The 23,588-nt window shown below is 39.0% G+C and overlaps 1 protein-coding gene across 6 annotated transcripts in view; it reads left to right on the top strand.

The window, feature by feature from the left end:
* dtnbp1b (dystrobrevin binding protein 1b) overlaps positions 1-23,588 on the top strand; it is a 62,694-nt gene that overhangs the window by 26,853 nt on the left and 12,253 nt on the right. Inside the window, exon 1 of one of the 6 annotated variants that reach the window (XM_067500295.1) lies at positions 3,884-4,273. The exons of 4 other annotated variants lie outside the window; for them this stretch is intronic. In XM_067500295.1, the coding sequence (XP_067356396.1) occupies positions 4,228-4,273 (46 nt within the window). In that variant the 5' untranslated portion in view covers positions 3,884-4,227. Of the gene's footprint in view, positions 1-3,883; positions 4,274-23,040; positions 23,386-23,588 lie in introns of those variants that run through there. One more of the 6 variants, XM_067500285.1, reaches the window with a different exon arrangement.

The following is a 23,588-nucleotide window of genomic DNA, read 5'->3' as shown; positions in this document are numbered from 1 at the left end:
CTCCTCAGGAATTTATGCAACTTCAGTATTATGGCAAATGTGAACACCACTCTTTCAGCAAAGTTAGGCTTTTGGACAAAAGAGCAGCAAAGTTTATGGATGGCCTGCAGAATTTGGCAAGTCTCTCCATAGATTACATAAGACTGGACTGCAAAAAGTCAGTTTCCAAGGCAACTGTATTTTTGTGTCTTTGCTCTCATTTTCATCTGTCATTCTGTTCATTCTCTCACTACACTTGACAGTTTTTGTCAATTGAGGCATGTTTGTAAGCTTTGGTAATGGTTGGTTAAGTGTCAAGCAGAAAACGTGTTTAACAAAGACTTGACTGAACAGGCATTAAAAAATATAATAGGGCTTAAATGATGAAGTTTTGTGTATGTGTATTGGCAAAAAAAGTTGATGCACAGAAAATGTTAGAGGGGAGGAGAAAATACTTAATTGCTTTCCTATCTTAATATTCTCTTTCTTTGTGTGGGTCAGCATGCATGAATTTCACTGGTTTCTACTTTGTATGCTGGTGGTAGTATAGTTGTTTGCTAGAAAATCTCATTAAATGCCAAACAAAGCTGTTTAATAACTTGTTCATAGCATCTCTCTGAATTAAAGATACTGACATTACAAATCAGAAATAACAAGTCATCATTGAGAAGGAAAATAATTATTGTTCGGCCCTGGAATGCCCTATGCAACTCTGAAACATTGCTCTCTGATTAAAAAAAAAAAAAAAAAAACTAATATGTTTTCTAATAATTTTGTTTATCTTTTGTTTGGTTGCAAAGAAAAATATTATGGCATTTGGCCCATCTCTCCTCTAACAAATGAACTACAAAGGCACAATAAGGACTGTAACACAGCCAACATCACCAAAATTCAGTTGCATAAGTCACAAATTTAACTTCATAGCTCCCACACCATATACACAACTTGGTTACATCTAGTTTACTATGCAGTGAAGTTCATAGTGAAGTTCACACCCACACATTTTCACACCACCAAATGTTGTCTAGTTCCAAATGCGCAAACAAACATCCTCACAGTCCTGGATGAAAGCACAAAAATGTGGTTGTGGAAATGTTTACACCTTTCAGAGCTTCTTAACCATTTTGATCGGCTTTGTTACTTTCACTTTCTTTTGTACTTTTGGAAAGAGCAGGTGCATTGTAAACAGTTACATATGGTAGAATATACAAGAGGGTACTATGAATCTTAGACCACTTGGTAACCAAATATAAAAGCTTACTCTCCTGGGGAATTAGCCTCTCTCTACTCATAATTGTCAGACAGCTTAAAATTATCTTGCAGTCTAAACATACTGCACCACTGCTGTCTAGTCTAGAAAAATACTTTCTTTATTCCTAATAGTGATCCCAGTTATTCTAATTCGATCGCTCACCAGCTGCTGTGTTTTGATGTGGGAAATACAATTGTTTGATGAGTCCAATGAAAGTAGTTATTAGATTAGCAAGTATTTTAGCTCCAATAGCATGGCTGATGAATCAGATGTTTGCCACCCATTTCTTTTTTGGACATCCACGAATATCATTTATCTTTATTATATTAGTCAACGGTTAGGAATGTCTTGGGTTTATGCTGCCATTTTTCGCATATCAGTCTTTGTAAAGCAAAACTCATAACAAATTCATAGTGAGAGCCAGGCAGTGTACAGTGACAAAAATGTTTTAAATAAAATTCACCACCTTGGAAGATTTCACCTTTTTATTTTTGACATTTTACAACACTGAATCATGGGTGAGTTTTTTTCTGTATTTCATGAAATACTGTCTCTTTCAAAGTCAATAACATTTCTTCAAACTAATCTGAATTAATTAAAAATATCCCCTTATCCTGTTCATGGTCGAAGAGGGGCTGAAGCCTATCCCAGCTGTCACTGGGCAAGAATGGGGTCCACACTGGACAGGTCAACAGTATATCTCAGGGTCAACACAGAGAGGCATACACAGGCAGACAACCATTCACATTCATGCGTACCGGCAATTTAGTCAACAATAAACCTAACCTACATGAGTACCCAAAGGAAACCCATGTTTCCATGGGGAGAACATGCAAACTCCACACATAAAGACCGCAGCTGCCCAGAGATTCGAACCGAAGACCTGCTAACTTCCAGGTGGCAGCGCTAACCACACCACAAGAAAATAATTAATTGCATAGGTGCATTAGTGCCCTGTTTACTGTATTACATACACCTGTATCTGAATGGTCCAGTTACTGGGGAATCGGCTTAATGCCAAGAAACTATAGTATAAAGACAAAGAATTTCCCCACTTGTACATGTATAGGAGAGTAGCAACAGGAATACTATTTTTAAATCTCACTACATATAAGTTTGGGAGACTCTGAAATCAACTGATGGTTTAATGGTCTTAAGAGACCAAAATTAAGCATTCAAGTCAGAGCCCCAGCCTCAGTACAATTGAAAATTTGTGGCTAGACATGAAAAGCACTTTTCACTCACACTCCCCGTGCAACCTGACAGAGTTTGGGCAGATTTGCAAAAAATGATGGGATGGAATAATACATCTACAACACTGTAGGCCATGCCTTTTAAAATCTCTGTAGAATTTACCATTGTCAGTTGTAAGAATACAATAAAGTGTGTCCTTGCATGACTCTTTGCCCGTGAAGCTGCTTCTTCTGTGAACTAAGAACTCAAAATACCTCTTTAATAATTTGTTTTCAAGAACTGCTTTGTGTCTTTGTCCAGCAGTCTATGCTAAAGTCCAGCCAATGCACTCCACCCCTCCCCCAGCCCACTCTGGGTTGCAGATATAATCACCATAGCTAATTAAGAAGCTTGTGATATTTTTGTTGAGTTCCCTGCAGTGTGACACGTGCAGCTGTATCCAAATGCTATTGATTGCAGCTGCTGATGTTACTTTTCCTGCATAACGATCCCTCGAGCATCGAGGGCTACGATGTGTCATGAAGTTGAAACCTTAGGTCGAAATGTATGTGTGTGGTTATGTTTAAGCTTGAGGGTTTCGTTTCTCTTCAGGATGACTCACTACCAAATTTTGAGGTTTAATCAAAATTAATCCTTTTGCGCCTAGTTTCAGGTAATATTTTTATAGTTAATAGTTTTTATATAGTTAATAGTTCCCTTCTGCTCTGATCTGTCAGCAAGCAGTGGTTATTTAATTTTGGAAATCCTTCCAATTGAATAACATGGTTGCAGTAGCCATACCAGCAAAATTGTGTGTTCAGTTGTTTTCATCAATTGCACTTAACATTCAGTGTAGAAGACGAGGGGAGAGATACTAAAGGACATGAGAGAAGGAGACAGAGATAGGTGGAACTCTGCTCTACACAGCATCATGCTAATGAGGAGGATTATTATGCCCACCCCTCAGGCAGTGGAGGTAGACAGAGTGGGTGTGGGCCTAAGTGTGTCTCACTTTTGACAGTGGGATTTGTGTGTAAGAGCAAGTGTGAGTGTACGCACGCATAATAAAAGTGAAAAAATTGTTTTGTAAGTGATTATGTTTTGTTACTATCTGTACTCTGTATTCACTCCTCATCCCTTTTTATAAAAATAATTCTTACAGCTACTGTGCCACATTTACAAAAAAGATGCAGAGTAGTTTAAGAGGCATTCCTTTTTCTCAAAGGTCAGAGGCAAATATTCATGGGTTATAGAAGCGTGCACAGACACACAACCTAAATGATCTATGCTCCTTATTTCTCTCCCTCCTTATGCACACATACCCACCCCCTCTTTATCGTGTCTTCTTCCCTTTAGTACCACCCCTCTCTTGCTTGGCAGCAGCCAGTGGTATGCTCCTCTCTCTCTCTCTCTCTCTCTCTCTCTCTCTCTCCCCCCCTTCTCGCTCTCTCTCTCGCTCTCTCTCTCTCTCCCCCCCCCCACTGTCAGCCTCAGCAGTCTCCACACCAGAGCTAGACACTGGTGCATCGCCGATCCATAAATGCACGTTTGTGTTCCTTGGATGCCGCCTCCTTGAGAACGCCCAGCATTCGAGTGTGTGTAAGAGTGCTTGTTGATCTACATGATATTGTGTGTTGTGTGAGCATCTCTGGAGCATCTTATGTATGGAGGAGCATGTGTGCAGAGTGACAGACAGCGCAAGGATGTGTGGTGGGCAGGTGTTGTTGTGATTGGTGGAGTTTTTGGTGTACTATCATTGTTTTGTCTGCCTCCCCATCTGTCCCATTTGGTTATCTTGTGAGGGCAAAAAGCATCCTGCTGGGATGTCCACATCACCTGCAGCAACAGACGGGAGCCAAAGGAACTCTTGTAAGTTTTTTTTTTTTTTTTATCTTTTGGGATTGGGAGTGTTGATCTGTGTATACGGTTCAGACAAGTGTCTGTGTGGGACAGGTTGTGTTTGAAATAAACCTTCTCCTTGTCCATTAATTTTTTTAATTGCATTTTTAAGGATGACCTGTCCATGACCTATGTACTCTACACGTGTTGTATCTATAGCCAACATAAAAACATAATATTGATCTTAAAAATATTCGCTTTTTATAGGCAGTAAAGTTCAGTTGTGCGTGCGTGTGTGTGTGAGTGTGTGTGGGGGGGGGTGGCAAGAGAAACACAGAGTTGTAGTGAAGAGTTTATCATGCAGCACTCTAGTATTTTCAGGGAAATTGATGTGTATAGCAGTAAATATAAAGGCGATAATGTGGGCATCTGTGTTCATACTTGCATGTGTTAAAATAATGGAAAGAGAGCTTTTGGGGGTGTCGGGGTGGAGTGCATGCATATTCCCTGGGGCACATCCAGCTGTTGATCTATCTGAAAGAAGCTGTGCATCGATGAACAACTGAGCCAGCTGTATCTTTTCAATAGAAGCAAAAGACCAGATGTATGTTGATGTCATTAACTACTGTCAAACTGATGACAAAAATATAGTCTATGCCTTTCTTTCACTTTGAGTCAGTATTGTATACTGTCTGCCTTTCTAAGTGTGTATGTGTCTACTGTATATTTTCTATATGATAACTTTGCAAGAATGCAGATATTGTGAGAGATATGGCTACAGTTCTATAATGCCAAGTATATAAAGTTACTCAGTGGGTGAAAATGCGTGCGGCTGCTTTGCAGTATCAATGTTGGCTTCATTCTGGCCCCAACCACTGTACACATACTCGTGCAAACACAAATACACACAAAAAAGCAATGGATAGCTTTACTGTAAGTGGGTGATTGATAAGATGATGTGACTCATTTTAACTCATCTGAGAGCTCAGTGGGAACATACACAGAAAATCTTCCTCTCTCTCACGCACAGACACGAACATACACACATTGCCTTAACTGAGCCACAGATCACATCTGTGAAAATGGGTCTCCTTTTATTGCTTTCATTATTATTGCACCATCCCCCTCTACTCGCTTTCATTCCCCATCGCCCCTGTTATTTTCATGGTGTTATTTACTACCCAACCTTGCATATAACCCGCCAGGAAACCTTTTGTGTGCAATTGGGTGATGTGTTAATGATTCCATGCTGACACACCCACCATAGTTCATGCTTATTGTGTGATTATGATAATTGCATCATTGTGATCAATTATTTGAGTTATATGCTGTCGCTTATTGTTGTATAAGTCTTACGTGTTCTAGTTCTTGGCTGCTTTGCTTTGTACTTATCAGTTTGTTCCTTGTCACGATACATCTGTCACATTACCTTCTTTTGGAGAAGTGCTTTCACATGGAAATATCAAGTGGCTGCAGGCTACGGTTACTGATTTACTAAGCGTAATATTACATAACCAAAATGCTGCATCACATTTAGCTGAGACTATATAGTTACAACTAAACTACACATCTGAAGAGAAGAAAGGTAAAGACTAAAGATCACTGGAATATTAAACCAATAAAGGACAATTTATCCGATTAAGCAGATTATTTTTTTAGCATATTACTATTGTGTCAGTATTGAATAATCCTTTAATATAATGGTCAAAGAATACAAGATTAGTTTGAATAATTTATAATATAAACAAATTAAAAAATCAAATAAAAATTTGCTGTGCTAATAATACTGATCACAAACAAAAAAGACAAACTTACATAATTCTGCAACCCCAACTGAGACAAAAATAGAGCAAAGTTATGGACTATTTGTGGATGTGTGATTAAAGCCCTCTATTTTTTTATTGGCAGTAATATTTTTAGATAAGACTATCAGTAGCCTTTTTTTACAATCTCTGCTCCAGAAGCCTGGCTCAGCGTGGTATTATCAAAGTGTAATGCTGGTGCTGAGCGCTCTGTTTCTGTTAGTTTGTGACCTCTGTAAAGAAGCAACAGCAGGCACCTGCCACTGAGATTGATGTGCGGTGTCATCATTTCTCCTACCAAATGATGGCTTGCCTCTCTCCTCCTCCCTGTCTACTCTCCTGCTGCTTTTTCCTCTGTCCCCACCTTTCTTTTTTCTTTTTCATTATTTTACACGTGGTAGCTGTACACATCTGCTCTCCTCTATGTTGGTGGCTCATCTTTTCCTTGATTTCCTGTCCTTCATACCCCATAGCCTTAATCCTTCCCTCTACTATCCTCTACTGTCCCCCTGTCTGGTTTATCTGGGTTCACATGAAACTTTAATTACATGTAAATCAAAGCGCTGCAGATGTGATTAGTCTTTTGTGCTGATTTAATGAGTGAGGCCTGGACTGTTGAAATATTGTACAGTTGTTGGCTACACTGTCTCTGATGGCTAAAGCTACAGGCAAACTCAGTTATTGATGCTGATTTCTTTTTTTTTTTATGCATTATTGCTGAGAGGACTGTAGAAATAGTTAATGCACTTACTCTTGAAGGTTCATTAGTGCTGCAGTTCTAATCATTACATGCAAATGTAAGTATTCAGCTTTATTAAACAAAGAGCCATTGATAGAGTTCTCATTACAACCAAATCAGCATAAAGCATAAATTCTCCTGCTGGAGAAAAGCGTTATGCTGACATTTCTAAAATGATAATTAGCATGATGTCTATTCAATCAGATAAGGAATATATGAGTAATAATGTAACAAAAAAGGTAGCAGAAGTTTCTGAGATGTGACATTTAGCAGGCTACTGTTGTGGTTTCCGGCTCTACTTGCGCTTTTTGGCTTGAATTTTGACGTCAGCACTGTTCTCACCCCTTCTCAATATCTCTAGTTTTACCTCCGCAATCAATGCTATTGCTTTTACCTGTGCTCTCCCCTCTCTACTTAAGCAGCCTGTCTTCCTGTCACAATCGGCAGAATGTCTGCCCACATTGGTTAACTCTCCAGCAATTTGGATATCGTGTTTTGACCTGATCTCTTGTACTGACCTGTCGGATCTCGGACCTGCCTCATCACCTCAGCCCCTATCTAACTCTAACCGGACCTTGTTAAATTACCTGTTTTTGGATCATGAACCTCCATTATAGCCTCTGCCCCTGCTAGAGTTACTTTGATTTCATTGGTAGCGGACCTGGACTCGCCTTCCCTTATTCTTTGCACTCTGGCTGATTGGACCCTGTTCTGCTTTGGAAAGGATTTGGTTCATCGTACTTCGGTGATGAGTACTAGGGGAATACTGAGAATCTCTGCTGTCTTCCTCTTCCCCTGCTCTCACCATTTCTTCGGGCCCAGTCGCACAGCCACGCCGCACACTCACTACCAGGCCTCTCATCTCTACCCTGGCTCGCATCACCTCCCCAGTAAGCCCCAGTTTTCTCTCTGTGCATTATATTGAATATTATTAGATCTGGCATTAATCTGTCTCTCCTGTTTTCCCAGATTCCCCGTTGAGCATCTTCCCTTGAGGTTCTTCACTCCCTGCACCTAATTCACTAATAAATCACTGAAAACTTTATCTGGAGGTCTGGTTGTTTAAATGGGTCCTGTTATTATTGGTATATTCTCACACACCGTTAGAGCTGCAGCCCAGAAGATTCTTATATTTTTTATGTTTAGCCAAATATTTGCGTGTGCTAGGTACTTTAAAAATTTACTGTAAGTGACACTATTGCTGCAGAGTGAAAACATTTCAATTCTATGTTGACATTTATCCAGGGGCTTCTGTGTGTATGTATGCATCCATTTCTCCACGCACCTCCATCTCTCAAAATCAAAATGCAGTTAGCTGGCTAAGTAGTCTGTTTCTCCCTTATCATGTAAACTCAGAAACCGTGTACACAGACATGCCTTAATTTGTTGAATGTTCATTTTTAAGGAGGTCACTATCGCTTTGAAGACACTAAAGAAAGTTAGGAATAGGAATGATGGTGTTACTGTCTTTAAATATGGATTTTGTTTAAGAAATGAGAGAATCTGTGCTGCCAAATGATAAAGTCAAAGACAGAGCGCAGTTTGATTTTTATAAGAATTAATGATCACATTGTAAACTTGACTGACTCCACATTTTTATTCTGATTGTTGCAAGGGACATGGAAAATAATGAGATCTGTGGACTATATGAAAATCTTGAATTTGTATAGCATGTCAACACTGTTGCATAACTTATGCATACGTACAGTTTCTTAAATGTTGAGTCTTTGGTGCACGGCCACAAATATCCAAATACACACATATTTTAGCCATGTAGTCTTCAGGGGCACAAGCATGTTAGCCATCAGTGACATAGTTATGTTTTACTCTCATGCTTTCCTTTTCTCTTCTCCATATTTTTCTCTTGCTGGTTTCTTTTTTGTGTGTGCTCTTGTTCACCCAGCTTATTGAGATTGTCCTATAAAATCTGAGATTCTGAGGTTCTGTCAAGCAGAGGAAAATTTTCAATATAAGTGTTTTTACTGTTGGGGAAACACATAGCGGCTGGAGGGAACATAACACTGTCACCTCATATTTACACCAAAAAGTTTGCCAGGAGGTGGTTGTAATAAACAAATCGTCTTGGTAGTCGTACGAGAGAGTAAGGACAAAGGATATATATATGCATTAGTTTGAAGGACTTGCTGAGCTTAACAAGTGTTGATGGCAAGCTGTGAGCATGTTGTCTTCCCCTCTTTTGTACTTGTTTCCAAGCAATCTTTACACTAGGATCATCTTGCTTTAGTCAGATTACGAGGAACAGCCGAAGAGCAAAGATGCTTTGGGTTTCAGGGTGTTGCAGAGTGCCAGAGAAAGAGAGCGAGATGAGACGTACAATAGGGAGAAGAGGAGTGACAAAGAACTGAAAGAAGTAGAGAGAGGGAAGGTAGAGGAGATTGCTGGATAGAAGAAAAAGAGAGAGAGGTAAAATAGGGCTCAAAATTAAAAGATGAGATGAACAATGAACTGGGAACATGGGTGGCAGAGTAAAGAAAAGAGGAAGAAGAGAGCAGTGCAGCCGAAAATGGGTGAAGGAGAGTGGGTGAGTGAAAAGAGTGTGCGTGAAAAGTGTACATTAGAGAACACTGGTAAAAGGAAGAATTAAAAAGATGGAGTTAAACTGAAGAGCACATTACAGATAATGATAATAATGTAGGAAAGTAAGACAAGCCCCCACACTATCTGGGAGTTTGCCAATTGGTGCTGGTTGTGGTGGAGGTATGGATGATTCACAGGGATTACAGACTGCAGACATGGAGAAGCTCTAGCCTCTACTCTCGGAATGACAGCATTTTTCATAGTTATTAAAAGATTATTGACAGTTAAAATGTAAAATACTAGGATCTTGATAAAAGACAGTATGTAGACTAAATGCTATAAAGCTTTCAGCTGTAACATTGTTTGAGATTTGGACTTCACGCACATGTAAAGTTTAAATCCAGATTACCTTAATGTAATTTAAAATAATGTGTAGAACTGTCTTTTTATGGTCTTTTCAAAACCATAGTGGCCAGCTCTGTGAAAATGTTCTGGAATAATACACCGTTATTTTGCTTGAGATCTTCCCCTGTCTGTGTCAGGTTTTAATGAGTCAGCAGGAAGCACTGAAGAAATCATTTGGAGATGCCATTTTTAATCAATTCACTGAGATAAGTTTAGTTTTTAATTAGCCATGTAGCTATTTGTGAACACCCACCAACAACATTTGTCATTTCAACCTGTAAATCTGATGGATGCTGGCTTGAAATGGAAAGCCTGCTTTTTTTTGAAAAATTAACAATTATGAGTGGTAAATCTGCCTCCCACTAACACTGTAAACTGGATACTGTGCAAGAAAATAAGTCTGAACAAGCGTAGCAACAGTAACTAAGAGAGATTGCGCTTAACAAAATGCCTTTTTTGCAAATTATATTTAGAGCCAATAGGAAAGAGGAAAAACTGCAAAACCATTTTGACCTTTGACAGAACCAGGCTCAGGGTGGGCCACCATCTGCCTTGACCAGTTGGGGTGAGTGAAAAGTGAAGAGGGAGAAGAAAGAGGAGCAAGAAACCACAAACAGTGGGTATGTTGATAGGGCCAGTAAATGGACACTGGAAACACACAGCTCCAGAGCTGGGGATTCCTCCACAAAAGTACACTAGCAACACTACGGGAGTAAGAAGACAGAAAATTATTGCAATGCATTGGATAATCTCTATCACCTGTGGATAAGGTCTGGAGAATTTCAGGATTCTTAAGCATGTGTGTAAGAGGCTATATAAATGCGAGGGGAGAGAGATAAGGGAAGAACCAAAGTGCATCAGGGGAGTCCTCTTTCACACAAGGACTGGATTTTACCCAGAGGTGGTGTATGTGAGAACTCAAACGTCTGACTGAGACACTTCCAAGATTATCTGGGCGGTATCCTGCTAGAGGATCCCTCCACTGTGTGTTACCTGTGTGAAACACAGTCCCTGGAGATTAAATCTCCAGACATTGTTTGGAGTTCATATGTGAAAGAGAGGCTCAGGTCCATAGCAGCATAGCTAACTGCTAGTTCAGTGTCACTGAGTCAGCTCTATAAGCTTTATCAAAGAGTAATGTTTAAATCAAGTCTTAAAAGTCGATAAGTGTCTGAACTGGGAGCTACAGTAGATTCTTAGGAGAGAAGCTTGAAAGCTAATGGCTGTGCCTCCTGTTCTACTTATGTAAATTTTAGAGCTGTACTCTGAGATCGAAAGCCACCCACTATAATTACTTTATCTGTCCAAAGCAGTAAATCAGACAGAGAGTCTGGAAGTTCAGTAACAACATATCTGAGTAAAGGAGCAGCAAATGGTATACAACAACAATAAAAACTAGTTTTTGAGTTTTCCGGGTTGGGTGTGCAAGACTAAAATATGTTTTAGGTCTAGAGGTCAAGAGTTGATCAATAAGCTTTGGTAAAAGATTGCTGCTGCACCTGCACCTCAGCCTGTGCTTCTAGAAACGTGATAATTAATATGACTGGGGGGTGGTGTTGACTCATATTCTTCCTGCTGCGGCCAATTTACAGCAAGACAAAATAATTAAAATTAATGGTCTCACATCAAGACATTTTACTAACAGATTTAGAAAAGACAAATCTGATGCTTAATCGCCCACATTTGATTGTTTGAGGGTTTTGCTCTTCAAGAGGAGTAGCCTTAATTTTTCTTAGGTTCTTAGGGTTAACTCCTCTTGTGTTAATTTTTGACTTATGTTAGTTAGTGGATGAGGAGCAGACACAGGTTTTGGAGGTTTGGGGGGTTACAGCTATAATGACACTAGAGAGTCATGTGGGACCGGATCTCTGTGCTCCACTCGGGGTTGTTATGCTGTCAGCCATAGTTCAAAGAGGAGACCTGCACCACCTAAAGGATTTCTCCCCCCAAAATTTCCAATTATCTATGCAGCCCACATAATTTGCTGGATACCACTTAGGCAGCCAACAGAATGACGCTATGCTAAGACATGTCATCACTGGCCAGATTTGGCAGGGGATCCAGAGAAACCTGGGGAGTCTGACATAGTTTTGGCAATTTTACACACTGATTAAACATTAATTTTCATTAATCATTAGAAATAGTGATCCATCTTAACACCTCTGAGCGTGACAAAGATGAGCAGGTCCAGCTCTCCAGCTTTTTCCTTTTTTACTACAAATAAGCTCCCAATGCTGGTAATGGCGAGAAAATATACTCTGAGCTCTACAGAATGACAAAAAAATTAACACTTGGACACATCCACAAGGAACATAATGATTGCAATTAAAGGGACAATAGTGACTGGTGTATAATTTAACACACTGAGTGATGGCAGCTGTTTTGTTTTAAGGGTGTGCCCCAGTTACTTCAGTGGCAATGTAAAAGTGAGAGAGATAAAACTGAATTTTAACTGTCAGATGATTTCAAACACCCACTTAAATATGCCCAGGGTTGATGTAAATCTAGAGGACCAACATGACAGGCTGTCTTAAATTATACTGCACACAAAGATGAATAAAAATACGCTCACAAATGCATGTATACATAAAGACATGCACACATACAAGGACCACAATGCACCCTCTTACATGTTAATTTTCTAGTCAGAAACGAAGCGGATATAATCAGCAATCGGTCTCAAATCCTGGTCACAGATGGTTTAGAAATAGCATTTTCCTACCCACTGTGATGTACCTCAGCAGGTGGGTTATCACTGTTTTCTGTCTTCTCTTCCCACTCTTGTGGGAAATGGAAAGAAAAAAGATTGAGAGAAAAGTACTCGTGTGGTCAGACAGCCAGTCAGTTGTTCTACTCTGTGCATCAACACAGCATTTACAGACACACCGACAAAGAAAGTTACTTACAAGGCTTACACTGTCACTCCTAGTAAATCTAATGTTCTTGCATGTACAGAATGTTTTGCATTTGTCTGTGTGTCTGTCAGCTCTACATGCTGTGATGTGTATTCTCTCTGGTTCTCTGCTTGTTGTGCCCTTCAGCAACTCTGAGTGTTTCTTTTGAGTCTCCTATATATTTCTTTCCAAGGCCTCCCTTTGCCAGCACTCTCCATCTGTCCTTAAACCTCCCACCTGGTCTCTTATGTAAGGGTATATAATTCAGGTTAGGCAGAGACAGATAAACCCTTCAAGGACCTCTCACTTGGTCATAGAACAGATTTCCCCTTCGCTTTCTCTCGATTACTCCACCTTGCTCTGCAGATAAGCTTTGACTGTGCGCAAATTTGTGTTGTATGTGGCTGAATATGGCTCTATACAGTATGTTAAACAGTATATGCACTGTACATGAAGATATTGCTAAATATTTTGTTCTTCATTCTTTGCTTGGGTATTTTGTATTTCGATTTGAAAGTTGTAAGTGTATGAACATGTCAGTGCAACACACAGAAAGGCAGCTTGCTGTGGAGAAAGGAAAGGGCTTCTTGCTGTGTGCCAGGTCAATGTGTGTGGCCCAGCTAGAAGTCCTATACAACATAACAGCAGATGGATTGACAATACAGCATCATCATGGGCCACCGATCAAGTGTTTCGTCCCAAGGTGTGATGCGAATGCTAACACCCACCCACCTTGAGGAAAGAAAACAACAGTAGACTACTTCACACTGAATATTAAATGTTTTAAATGTTTCATAAAAGCCCACTGCAGTACACACAATGTGAAGATCAATAAATATTTAATCATAATATTTAATTATAATCTTTGTGCATGTCACTTACTGGCTTCAATACCTGTCACATTAGGAAGATCTAACTGTAAATCACTAATGTGTCGTTCTTTATAAAATTATCTTGTTGCCAAATTTCTTTTTTTAAAATTGGCTCCATAGTTTTAACTAAAATATTTTGTAATGCAAACCCCAAGGTAAGGATGTTCGTGTTATAGTGGATGTTCGTGTTATACCGCATTATACAAGGGCAAGTGTAAGCGTGTGTGTATGCATGTCCGCTCATGTGTGACGTTGCCTCATCTCTGTCTGGATGCTCTTTGTAACACTCTTTCCCCTGGCCAAGATTAGCCTTTTAACAATTCATGCCCGAGCCAACAGGAGCTTGCACTTTGTCTGCACATAAAACAGGGAGTGAAAGAGGGAGAAAAGCAACAATAACAGGATAAAAAGAATATTTGAGACATATGCAGTTGTGACACAGGAGAACTGGAGCTCAGTAAAACAAAAAGAAGTTCATGATAGATTTTGATGCCTCTGTTGAGGTCTAACAAAAACACCTTTAAAATATTTAGCACGAGATGTAAGGACAGATGAGAAGAACAGGCGCCCTTTCCGATAGCTCACCCACAGAGCTCAAAGAGTTTAGTTTTCTCCAAAAGAATTGTCTTGACAGCATTAGTATGATGCGTTTTTAGTTTTGCATTTTTCAAGTGACACCTTAATGTCAATAACTGGAAAAGTACAGTATAACTACTTCAAAAATAACAGCCTCTGAGGTTGAACAAAAATGTTTTGTATGGGAACAAAGGCTTTGATTTTTGCTCAGAGTCCTACTTACATGGCCTGTTCATCAAAATGTCACTGAAATGGAAATTGCACTGAGTGTACAAAGGTCTCCAGAAGCTAGTGTGTCTAAATGTTTTTAGCCAGACAAGTTGTGTATGGCACTGTATTTTGGCAACCTGGGTTTCGAGAATGACATAACTCTGACATAATCATTAAAAGAAATAAGCTGTAATCACCGCCTCATTTACACAAATGCCTATGGACAAACACACGGACAGAGGAACACACACAGAATATTTCAGCCTCTCTTTGTCATTTTCTTGTCCACAGCAGGTTCACTGTAGGCCAGCTCTTGGGGACATTAAAGTATCACATTTGTAGATTCATACAATAGTCCCATTATCTCACTTGGCTGCTTCTTGACCTACGTATACACACACACACACTTTATATTATAGCTTGAGGCTTCTCTATTATTGTTGAGCTCTGCAAGTGGGAAATGAGGTTGCGAAATTAAGGCAAAGGTTAGCGATGGGATGGGTCTAAAAAATAGACAAATATGTACGTTTGTGCTGTGCGAGCAGATTAGATGAGTAGCACTGTACAATGAGATTGCAAAACCTGAGAAAGAAAACGTGAGATCTATAATTTAAAGTACTGGGAAGATTGTAACCAGTTGTTGAAACTTTTAAAACACAAATGCCAAGCCAAAATAATCGGTTCATAAATGAATATAGAAGATTATAACCATTAACAGATATAAAAAAATATAATAATATACTCTCACTCTGACCATAAACAATAAATAATAAGCATACTACTGTACTGTATGTGTATTATAGTATTTAGCATTAATTTCCATCCCTCTTCTTAGAGCCTTGAGATTTTTACTTGAGATTTTTACACCAGTTGCAAGACACCTTCTCTAAATAGAAAAAACCTGTGTACTGTACTTGTACCCATTCTGGCTCCAACATGAGCAGTGATAAAAGATTTATCGTAGGGAACATGTGTGTGTGTGGTTCCTGTACTATGTATAAAAACACATGTTCTTAGCTGATATTATAGAATATTCATGCACAAGAAAGCCTAAAACTTATTTTATGTTTCTTTACAAAAAACAATCATTATTAAATCCAAGTGTCCCTGTCAAGTTACATTATTTATAGAATATGTTTAAAACAGGGAGCATTTAATTTTGTCAAGGTTATTAAAATATAAACTGGCTCCAATTTAGACTTTGCACAGCTTTTTCCAAGCCGATTTTTACATTTTTTAAGGTTTGTTCTCCACTGTTTCCCTCTGGATTTTTATAAAGCCTGTGCTGACTGTGGTTTTACCTCGAATACTAACAAGGTGATATGCCAAGATCTCAACCCTGATTTTCAAGGTATTTATTAATGTATAGTGTATGTTGCAGAGCTCAGTAATTATTTATTACTGTATATAAAGTACTCTGTGCTCTGGTTGCTTGTGTCAGGGAGCTTAGAGCTCACAGTGTGGGAAGTTCAAGTCTGGTTCACAGCTTCGGATGCATAACAGCCCAAACCTCTGTCTCCTCTATCTCTCTTCACTCTCTATGCTTAGCAAATTAAATAAATAAAAGCATGAGCAGGTCATTCTAGAGAGGCATCTTCGATGAGGACTTGCAGTGGGTTTTGCTGATGTAAGTTTTGCTTTGTTGCTGTCAGGAGAAAACAGATTTCTTTATAATGCATCAAAGGGGGTGAAGGGTCTAGAAATCTAAAATATTCACACATTTTCCTCCCCACTGTCAGGTGTGTCTCAAATACATGCATGTGCATATTAAACATGTCTACATGCACACGCATTTATTCGAGATACACTTGAGTGTGTCTTCATTTGCACATGTCGAGTTTACTTTAAAAAAAAAATCTGCATGTTTTTAAAACTTGGAGCTAACCAACATTTTAGCTCACTTGCATTTTAATATCTACTTAGTGTTTGCCTGTCCAGCATATCACAGCTGCATCGGGTACAATTGTGCTGGAGGGCATGCGTGGGCACTCATTTTATTTTTAAGACTGTTTTTGTTGTATATTTGAGTCACTGGGGCTTTGTAGGGACTTTAACTGCCTTCCCTGTTGTGAGGCTCAGATTGGCCAGGTTTCCTAATTTAGAGACTAATGCACAGTCATTACTATGTTACCCATCGTTAAACAAGACATCACCCTTATCTCCGTGAGTAAAGCTCCCTTTAAGGCAAACAATTAACTTGTTAGAAAATGTCTCTTATCCTTATGTTCTTCCTCTCCTTCTTTCACCTCCTCATTTAGCCTCTATTAACAGTTCACACAGTGAATGTAGACATGTTAATTGTCTGCTTGTGAGAAGGGTAATTTCGTATTCTGTTTTCAGCATGCATGAGGTAGCTGTACTATATGTGCATATGTTTGACGCCTATGTAAATTACAGCACATGGAAGAGTGTGGGAAATTTAATTTTTCATTTAATCGCTGTTTGAAAGGATGGGGTTAGCAGCATTTCAATAGCAGTTCAAGCAGGACTGGAACTACAAGATTTTGATTAACCCAAGGATAAAATTTCCACCTATTAGGTAACATCATTTATCACCCATGTCTTAAACATTGGTAACACTGGATTCTCAGTAGAAAAGTGTATATATTATGTTCAGCATGCTCACAAAAATCCCCAAGTGTAGCCAGTGAAAATAACATTGCGATATCTCGTGGGCAGTACATTTTGTTGAACAGATTGCATAAGGTGGGCAGTTTGACAGGCTTGTGAAGAGCTGGGAGACCTCGGAGAACATGTAGACCTCCCCTTGTCCTCCTCTCTCTTTCACTCATGTCAAGTGTTGTCAGATGAAACAACCTACTCCCTATCTCTCTCAATGTCTTTTCCTGTCATTGGTTATCAAGATTACAGATGAAGACTGCAGAATTGTATGAACAAGACATAACACTTTTTTGATTCGTTTGTCTGCAACTGAAGTTCACACAGTGGCTAATTATGTTAAAAGCAACAAATCCATTTGGTCACCAAAAATCAAACATGATACCCATCTTGAATAGTCTTCTATGTGTTACTTTGATGTACGTATATTATTTGGCCATAACAGATTTAGATTGTATATTCATTTATTTAATTTTGATTGGATTTTTTACTTGTATGTCAACCTCCAATTAAAAACGTTCCTCAGTCCGGGATGCAATGAGGCAGATTACATTTTTGTCAAATATAATAAATGTAAAATATCTATGCCTGCGAATTGAGTGAGACTGGATATGTTTCATACCCTTTATCTCCTTTGCTGCTGACCTCTCTAACCATCTGGGCTCTGCTGGTGTAAAGTTGTTTCTCCCAGACTGTTTTATTGCGTGAGTTCATGCTAATATATACATGTACTGTACACTTGAGCATACATATTTAAAAAGCCTAGCAGCAAAGGAAATGTTTTGAGCTAAATGTCATCTGGCAGTGAGAAGAAAAAAATCTAAAATATACATTCACATTTACTCACTTTCCCCCTCCATTGGCTCTGCTTCAGGCAATTCTACCCACAATATTTAGATTTTGAACTCATTCACTTCAGAAGAAAACAGGCAGACAGGTATAGCGACACATCCTGGAGCTGAAAAGTACAAAGGCAGCTGCTCACTGTGTGTGTGTGTGTGTGTGTGTGTGTCCATGCAGCTACAATGCAGTTTTCTGAAAAGTAATAAAAGGTTGAAAAGAAATCGATTACCAAGCAGTTTTGGTAAAACAAGGGTGAATATCTCACATCATCTGTAAGCACAAAGCTTGTGCTTCACTCTTGTGTCACATCAGATTAAAAGTGGCAAAAGATCAAATGCCCCTTAAGATCTAAGATGAGGTGATTGTTGTAATGATGTGTCATACTGAGTAACTGGCTTTGTATTTGTATTTTCATAATTTACATCAGTGAATTTGATCTTTCACCTTTTTAATATACATTTTTCGAAAAAACTCTCCAGTATGTCCCACAATAATTCACATTAGATTAGTTGCTGTTTTCATTTAAGTCATGACTGTCTTCTACCCATGTCTACACTATTACTGTCTTAAGGGTAATAGTGAAAAGCACTTTCACTGTGGGTGCCTTGATTGCTTTAGAGTAAAGATGCTCTGTTAGCCTCCTGCGTTTTCATCAAATTTGCCTTTAAGCTCTTTAGATGATATAGACTGAGACTGCAGTGCATTCACTGTAAAATTGCCAGCATCTCTCCAGATTTTAAGCATCGGCAACTTTTCAGGAGGCCAGAGAAAATTATTTAACCATGACTGTTGTTATTGAGCAAATGTTTATACATATAATATTAACTCACTCATATTTCTAAGAATATTTCAAATTAAATAGCTGTATCACTATTTTCAGTCCTTTTTAGGGTTCAGTTTTTATTACCATACAGATTATTAGGAAACACAAAACAATCACAAAAAGTTGTAATTAAATTAAATTAAATTGAAAGAACATTTTTTACTTTAGGACAGTGATGCTACAAGACTTAATTTTTCATCATTGAAGCGAGGACATTTTTAGTGAGGACTGTGTGTGTGTGTGTGTGTGTGTGTGTGTGTGTGTGTGTGTGTGTGTGTGTGTGTGTGTGTGTGTGTGTGTGTGTGTGTGTGTGTTCTTGTTAAAAGATTTCAACCTGTCCAAGGCATTTAGGTCATACCTTTCATGTGACCAGCGTTTTCTTAGTGACTAATAGACAGTAAGCCAGGTAAATAACAGTGGCAGCTTGTTGTTTTGATCTACTGTGTCTGTGAAGATTCTCAGTCGTCCTCCATGTATATGTAGGCAACAGTAGGTGAGACAGCTGGAGAGACTCAAAGGAAAAACCTGGTAATTCCTTAAAATGGCTGGTTTGTCAGAGAAGCTCAGGCGGATCTTTAGAAAACACCACATACCTGTTCATTTCAAACCCACCAACACACTGAGAGAAAGACTCATCCATCCAAAAGACCAAACACCTAAACAGAAGAAGAGCAGCATAGTGTAGGCAGTTCAGTGAAGTAAAGAATGTTCAGAGCTCTACATTTGAGAAACCCAACAGCCTCTACACAAGATGATGGCCCAGCACAGGAGAAGCTACACCTCAGGACCAGAATCAGCAGTCTACCTACACCTGATGGACAAAGGACACTCGTTTGAGGATGACAATATGCACATTATGCACAGAGAAGACAGATGGTATGAGAGAGGAGTACGTGAAGCTATTTATGTTCACATGAAGCATCCTTCTGTCAACAGAGGAGGAGGCCTCAGGCACAACCTGTCTCCCAGTTTTCATGCTGCCCTTTCATCCATCCACAGGAAGATCAAGACCACTTCACACATCCAAGAGGGCCACACCTAAGGACCCCCATCTTAGGGAGTTAGGGTCATAATTGTTACATCATGATGAATCCACCCAGTTCCCACCTCCCACCTTAATGAGTCTATTCAGGGCAGGATGGAACAAAGGCCCGTTCTGGAGGATATACCTGGGTTCCCCTGCCACTTTATTCTGACTGAAGAAGCTGCTTGGATAAGTAGCAAAATGTTTCTAACCAAGAAGAAGTTCAGTTGAAATGATTTAACCTTTGGATTAGTTCAGTGTGTTTATACGTGTATCAGATGACTCAGGGCTCTGTTATGGCCCATTATAGGATCTTTAAACCTTAATGTAGTAGTATATAGCATGCAGTATTATAAGTATACCTTTTTCAATTATTCAGTCCTCTGCTAGTGGTCAGACTGTGAATGAGCAAGAAGTGAGAAACCCCCCTGTTGAGTTTTGCCTCACATGTTGGTTTGTGGTTGCTTGGTTACTTGTGTATTCTGCAAAACTGGTTTAATGTGTGTTTGTCTGTATGTGTTTGAGTTAACTCCCACTCAAATTAGATTATGTTTATTGACAGAGAAAGCAATAGAAATATTTATATGTGCATACAGGAATTATGTGGACCAAGCAAATATTTACAAGCCCCTAACTGTTCTCAAGTAAGTGTCCATATCTTTATCTTTGTAATGCAGCTTCAAGCATAAAGATTGTCAGTGTCAGAAGTGTATATGAACATTATTGTTAACTGTTTGTAACATTTCTGAATGAAAGACAGATTTATGAATGTATATCTTGTCATCGATAATATAAATCACTTTAAATCAATTTCATCTAAATAAATTATTGAAGTATTCTCAGTAAAAGTAATGTGCCTCTTGTTAGATCCCAAACCAGTTAAAACTACAGTAGTGCAGTATGAACAGTCTCCACTTGAAATAACATTAGTGAGGACAAATTAATTGTCTTTTTATTGTTAATACATGTATTGTCTGCAAGGTCAACAAATTTATGGTAGCACAATGTGAAGTGAGCTCATACACACTTTTTGTAGTGCACAGTACAGCCCACTTATTTCATTCAGTAACACAGACCTTTATATAGCGTACATTAAATGCCTCACAAGTTTAAATGATTAACCAGACATATCATAATCTGTAATATACCCATTTCTCCTGACTGGAGGATATGGCCCTTCAGTTACCGTATGGCTCAGTTATTTACACAAGGTCCCATGTATGTTCACATGGGTTTCTTGTGTCAGTGTACCTAAATGTTAACCAACGAAAGCCAGCACCTGGTGTAGGACATTGTGAACAACTCAACAAGGAATAAGTATAACTATACTGAAAGACTTGAAGGGTGTGGTGGGCTGTTACTACATTTTGAAATGTGCCAGTGATGTGCAAGACAGATAATACAGTACTCAGGGTAACTTCAGGGTTTTTGGCCTCCATGTTTATTAATAAACAATGAGAAAAGCCGTCACAATCTACCAGCTTGCATGCACATGCATCTGTGAGGAGAATATGTAAGTGCAGCTAACACAGAAACCTCATAAAGGTGCCACTGCTGCACAATCACAAAAGACAGGCTTCTGTCTTTTGTCCATCAGCAGGGGGCAGGGGTTGTGTCTTAGTGAATTAATAGCATTAATAGACACTTTTATGTTTAATTTATTAAACAGCTCCTTGGCTAGAGAATTTATTATATGACAATACTCAGGGATACAGCTAAATGACTTCTAAAGATCACAGACAAAAAGGTTGTGATGTTCCCGGTCACTAGTGCAGTCTTGAGTATATTTACACAGATGAGTTTGTTCAGTCACCCTGGAAAGGACAATTTCATTGTTGCGTAACACATGCAAGTAATTGTGATTTTTGTGCGTGTAACAGACAGGCAGAAGTGATGTTTGCGTAGTGTTTATAGTATGGTGGCTGCCTTTTGTAGAAACCTGAGCACTTGAGAGATATAGCGAGGGGGACAGAATCTAAAAATACCATGGCTGAGTAAGCAGGGCTTAAGGAGAAGCAGTGACTGTCTACACTGTCAGACCTGCCTCTTGGTGTTCAGCTTGCACACTGCTGTCTCAGAATGAAATATTAGGCCTTTATAAGCAAACGGAAACAAATCCATCAAAGACCAGACAGCTAATTTAAAGTGACGAGTAGAACAAGGGGGATTTTATATCAGACATTGAACGTTTGATCTGTTTGGTGAGTCGGTATGATGTAAAGTGCATGAAACAGCTATAATTAGATCATTGATGGATTGTTTGAGCATTAATCAAAATACATATAAATAATGCTCATGAATAATGGTTATTAGAGTTTCATCTGTGCCAGCTTTGGCTGACAAATTAAAAAAGAGGGAGACAATCGGATGAAAACGTTAACCACCTATGTCCACCCTGCATCTCATCGGACATTTCCTTCACTCTCCTTGTGCTGCTCTGTGTCTTTTTCTCCCCCATATACAAGTTGTCTCTACAGGCCATTATATGCCTGATACAGCTACAAACACTGGCTCTACTCCCAGACCCTTGGCAGACATTAAAGGCAAACTGGACAGCAAGTCCACTGGTGCTTTCATGCATCCATTTATTCGTCCATCCATTTGTGTGTCAAGACTTTAATCTTAACCTTCTCTGCACCTGAGATAGGAAGTACATTACGCAGTGTAAATGAGTGTGGACTGACTGTGCAGTGACTTGAATTAGCTGTTTATGACTTCAAAAAGGTATATTTCCATCTGAAAAGGTGGCTGTTAGTGTTACTTGTTATTTACAATGACTGAAATGGCATTACTCAATGCTCTAAATGCAATATGCTTTGTACCTAAAGAATCTCACTGTAAAAAAGTCTGAAAGAGCTCTAATTAGCATTAGTGCTTCTTTTGCAAAGGAGTCTCAAATGTCCTTGAGGTAAATTTAGTTCCTGTTGCACGTAAGCCCTAATTAGCATTGCCTGTGTAAAAGATGTGGTGACCAAGTTTGTATGAGGTACATTTGACATTACATTTTTACTCTGTGAGCCCAGCAGTGAGAAAACGATGCACTTTAGTCAAATCAAAAGACTTGAATTTCCCTTGCTGGCATGTTTCCTCTCTACTTTTCAGCCATGAAGTGTTCTTTCAGGTTTGGCCTCTGTGCTTCTATATAGACACATATTTCAATGTAAAATATAATTCACAGTTATGCTTTAGTTTTCCCACAGGGCAAACTCACACACAAAACTACAGCAGACTATGATTTTAGGAAAAGGGCTGGTGAAGTTCATTAGCAGGTTAATGGTTCTCTGCTAGTTTATTATGTCTGTATACGAAGTGGGTGTAAAACGAATGCACAGACAGGTGCATGATCACCCACGCATTTACATAAACAAGCAAACACAAACAAGCTTACTTGTCGCTCACTCACACAAACACACACACACACCACCTTGTTCCTGTGGGTTTTGCTTCCTGCACACACCAGGCATTTCTCTACTTTTGAAAGCAGATATGAGAGCTATGACATTTAAAGTCTCAGCCCTCATTGATCCATGTGCACAAATAACCATCTGAGCAAGCAGAACAGGATTATTTTTATTGTTATTTATGGTCCTTTTTTAAATTTCTCCTGGGTGTTTGGATGACACACTGTAGAGATGAGAAAGGGAACATACAACAATTTGCGAGTACATACACCCTGTCAGCTGCGGAGCTTCTGAGCAAAAAGAAACCGTCCGTTTGATATCACAGTGTTACGATCTTGGGCAGCATGATGAATGCAGGAACGGACGGACCAAGTAACACAGCAAGTACAAACTCAGGTAGTGCACCACAATATTTAGTTTGCTTTTCTACTAAAGCGTTTTCATTAAAAAATGTAATTTTTAACTGTCAAGAAACGTAATAGTAGAGATTTTGTTTACACTCTGCTTTTGCTTTTGTTTCCTCTTTTCAGATTCCTCTGTTTTCAGTGGTTAGCATTAGCAGTTGCAGACTGTAGCAGCTACTCTATACAAGTGCCATT

This window comes from Channa argus, chromosome 1 (assembly GCF_033026475.1).
Source record: "Channa argus isolate prfri chromosome 1, Channa argus male v1.0, whole genome shotgun sequence".
NCBI classification, from domain to species: domain Eukaryota; kingdom Metazoa; phylum Chordata; class Actinopteri; order Anabantiformes; family Channidae; genus Channa; species Channa argus.
This window is presented reverse-complemented; position numbering and strand designations above follow the sequence as displayed.